Source organism: Octodon degus, unplaced genomic scaffold (assembly GCF_000260255.1).
Source record: "Octodon degus isolate 3935 unplaced genomic scaffold, OctDeg1.0 scaffold00002, whole genome shotgun sequence".
NCBI classification, from domain to species: domain Eukaryota; kingdom Metazoa; phylum Chordata; class Mammalia; order Rodentia; family Octodontidae; genus Octodon; species Octodon degus.
This window is the reverse complement of record NW_004524578.1, coordinates 13,131,119-13,135,282: the sequence shown is the minus strand read 5'-3', so window position 1 is coordinate 13,135,282 and position 4,164 is coordinate 13,131,119. Positions and strand designations below refer to the sequence as shown.

The window sequence follows — 4,164 nt, the reverse complement described above, 5'->3', positions numbered from 1 at the left end:
CTGTTTACAGCCTCCCAAGAGCTGAGATTACAGGCTCGCACCACCATGCCCAGTCTCAATGGCTGTCTCAGTGCACCCCATGGGTGGGGCCAGCACAGCAGGCCCGGGGATTAAACCCCTGGCCCCTGTGCCTGCTTGCAGGTGCTTTAATCCACTGAGCTATTTGGCTGGCCCTCGTGATACGTATTTTCTAAAGACTGCTCACTGGGATCAGGATTCAGAAGCAGAGAGTCAGGTTTACCTCTCCGTGAAAGCCGTGACCTGCTGCCTATACTATACTCTTTATAATTAAAAGAAATGTGTAATTCTCTACAAATAACTCATTTTTTAGCTTTCCCCAAAAATCTGAGAAAGAGGAGCAGACATTGTAAAAAACATTGATTTACTGTTTTCTTGTGAACGATGGGAATTTATTTCTTACAGTTCTGGAGACTAGAAAATCCAAGGTGAGGAGTAGAAAGATTACTTTCTGGGGCCGTGCTTCCTGGTTTGTAGATGGCAAATTCTCTTCACGTCCCCACATGGAAAAAAGGGATCAGGGGTTTACTGAGACATAATTTATAAGGGCACTAATCTTAGTCTTAAGGGCACCACCCACAGAACTGCATGGTCTCCTAAAAGCCCCACCATCTGGGAGGACGTACACAGTGGACGGCACATTTGCAGTTCCTTTTGTTCTCATAGTCACTTTTACCCTGTCATACCCTGAAGCCCCAGACATGCACAGCTGAGGCTCAGACCACATGGTAGGCCATTGGCTAGATGCCCCAGGAATTGTTTAAGAATACCATTCTGGCCACCAAGTCCATACACAGGCTCCATATGCTGTGTGCTGAATACCCTGTTGGTTCCTAACTTGGTTCCTAACCTTTATTTTCTCCAGAACCAATTGCTGGGTCCTCCTTGCATTGCGTGAGTCTCTGATGTTTTGGCCACATTAAAAGATTCCTGGGTGTGCCTTAAGGCTCAGTCACCCAGGATTGGCTGTGCCTCCTCAAGGCCCTCAAGAGGCATGGTCACACGCTTCCTCTTTCTGCCAGAGGGACTCATGATGGGGACAGATAAGGGGAAGGTTTTCTGCCAGTGGCTCTGAACATGACCTGAGGTGTAAGTACATGTGGTCGCTGTGTCTCCCTTCTCATTTCTTCACCGCCAACCCACAGGCAGGACGGCCCTGGTTTGTAAGTGGGAGAGCCGTCTGGCCACCCCCCTGCTCCAGCATTCACCAGCACATGCAATGAGCTGGACACACAGCGGGTCGAGGTCATGTAGGACAAGATACAAAGAAACCTCCTTGGCCTCCGGCTGAGAAGGTGATCCCTGAGCAAACCACTTACAAGCTGATGAGGCACTGTAAAGGAGACTGTGCTACCTGCTGTGCACCCATCTGTCTAGAAGCGGTCACCGCTCTGCTGTCTCTGCATCCCAGCAGATGTTACGCTATGAGGCTGTTAAGGCCGGCATATGAGACGGTCTCCCTAAGGGAGTGTTCTAGGCAAACTTCGGCCAGGGAAATCAAATCAGTTGCAAGAAAGAAACATGGCTTTACAAGATATCTTTCCAGGTGGAAAGGGTCTAGATCCTGCGTATGGATGCTTCATGTCCCAAATGGCCATCGAGGTGTCAAAACATGCCAGGGTTGTGAGTTCCACCGAGGCCAGCACCAAGGGGCTCATGGTTCCAGCAGGGGTGCAGAGCATAGGGAACAACTTCCTCTGCCACTGTTTTCCACGTGTATGTGGCCCACCTGTGCAAGACGCTCCCTCATTCATCAAAAGCAAACTGGGTGCACTTTGTGACCGCATTGGTATTCAGTCCTGTGCATGACAAGATTAGCTCCAGTTGTTAAAAAAACACTGTTAAATTCCTAAATGTATCTTGGCACTGCAGTTGCAATCATTTTTAGAGTTTGGGCAGGGAAACAAAAAAAAAAAAAAAAGAAAAAACGAAAACTATGAGTAATTTTATAAAGAAGAGCTCTGATGGACAATGGATGGCAAAGAATGACGTTGGCCCTGATTGAAGCAGAGTGATAAGGATCTTTTTCTTTTCTCTTTATCTCTTTATGTAGGACAGTCAGCCCTGAACTCAAGTCTTATGCCCTCGGAGTTCTTTTTCTCCTCCTTCGTTTGTTGGGTACGTATTGTCTCTGTATACCCTCGGTAATGAATTGGAGCTTACTACCAGGTAGGTAAATGGCAATGAAATGGCCCCATTTCCAGGATCCTTTTTCTATAATGTTTATTAGTAAATAAGAAAAACTCTTAAGTTTGAAAGTTTAGTTCCCAGTTTGGGACTAAACTCAGGCACTACTGGGCTATGATGGTTAGTTGTCACCAATCAGAACTCTTGTCTTCTTCCTCCCTGAATTCACACGGGCATAAAGAAGCAAAGCAAGGTACCAAGGGGAAAAAATGGTGCTGCAGTTTGGCACCTTTATGAAACAACCCAGCACAACTCATTAGAGGCTTTCTTGGTGGGGCTGCTAGCTGGGAGGGAGAGGCATTCTTACAACACCTCACAAATGCAAACTGCATCATTTACCATTTCCACACACACTTTTGGCAGTACTGAGGACTGAACTCAGGGCCTTTGCACTGGGCTAAACCTCAGCCCTTTTTTATTTTGAGATAGAGTCTTACTAACTCACCCATCCTGGGATTGAACTTGCAATCCTCTTGCCTCAGTCTCCCAAATGCTAGCATTATAGGCATTCACTTAGCCCTCTCTTATTTTTCAAATGAAAAAAATGGACAGGAATGGCCCATGATTCACCCAGGATCCTGGGCATTGGCTGGGACTAAGTTGAATGGCCTGGCAGATGTGGCTCGCAGAGCTCCCTCCTTCCTTGTGTTATGCCACGTGGTTATTTCAGGCCATTGTCAAGCCTAAGGTCAAGAAATGTATGTTCTTCAATTTCATTCCAATTATTAACACATGTTAATTGTACAAATAGAAATTGAACATAGAACAGAAAAATAGCCATGTTCTACATTTCCAGAATGAAAAAAGTCCTCATTCCAAGTAGACAGTTGAGACAGGAGAATGAAAGTCCCAACCTGAAAGGTACCTGGGGTGAGTTCATGTTCTCTAAAACTGAAGACTGAATTTTTTGAGCAATAGAGGTTAAGAGTAGAATCTATTTGTTGGGAAAAATAAAGCCTCTGCCCAAGAGAGGGACAGAAAGGGACCAGAGTGGGTTGCCTTGGAATCTGCCTTTTCTAGGGATTTTTTATAGAGCAAAACCATGACATGAGGTGGATCTAAGGTAGGAATCATGGGAACTGTCTAGGTGTGTATGAGGTGGGGCAAAATTATGGTCAACCCATAAGATTACAAGCATACTTGTAATACAGGGTATGATACAGAATAGGGGCTTCTTCTGTAGGGCATTGAGTTAGTGATTCTTTTTTACTTTCTCAAGGTGATAGAAACCTATTTAGAATGTCAATTCCTGATGTCTATCCTTAGGGAGGCATGCACTTGTTTTATCTTTTGTCTCAAGACCTGGCCCACAGCTGGAGTGTCTGTCTCTCTCCCACAGTTACAAGGTATCTCGTCTTCCCTACTGGCTCCTTCTGAGGGCCCAGCCCTGTCTAACTACCTATAAGATAATATTTCTATCTAACTCATCTGCCTCCAACACAACCTTGAATGTGCACAAAGACCTAGCCATAAAAAAGTATGAAAATATTTGTAACAAAGGAAACTTAGCAACATCCCAAATTGCCAACAGGATGAAATTAGTCAAATCTATTTTAGTCTATAACCCCAGTGAGATTCATGTTCCCCTTTAAAAATCTTGGGGAAAAATTACTTATAGACTTGGAAACAGTATATGTCTGGTGGAGGGGGGCAAAGGAAGTGTAGGATCTCTCAGAGATCTTTCAGGCATGTGTAAATATGGAAAAATATATTTTTTAAATTTTTGAATATTTTTATAAGGGTAATTCCTTATGCAAATTGACATATGGGAGCAGAGAAAACTCTTAAATGCATCAATGTGATAAAGTCTTTCCCGGGGGATGGTAACACATGGTATAATGTCCCTCATGACCTCCCTTGCTGTCCATAGCAATGACCTGTGGCTGTGGTCACTTCTGCCATGGCTGTGGCAAAGCCTCAAGTCCTGCACCATTACTGATCCATATGTGTCAGTACCTA

The 4,164-nt window shown here is 44.7% G+C and overlaps 1 protein-coding gene across 2 annotated transcripts in view; it reads left to right on the top strand.

The window, feature by feature from the left end:
- Slco3a1 (solute carrier organic anion transporter family member 3A1) overlaps positions 1-4,164 on the top strand; it is a 304,843-nt gene that overhangs the window by 281,026 nt on the left and 19,653 nt on the right. For both annotated transcript variants that reach the window (XM_004623273.2, XM_004623272.2), the window contains exon 9: positions 2,072-2,136. In XM_004623273.2, the coding sequence (XP_004623330.1) occupies positions 2,072-2,136 (65 nt within the window). The remainder of the gene's footprint in view (positions 1-2,071; positions 2,137-4,164) is intronic.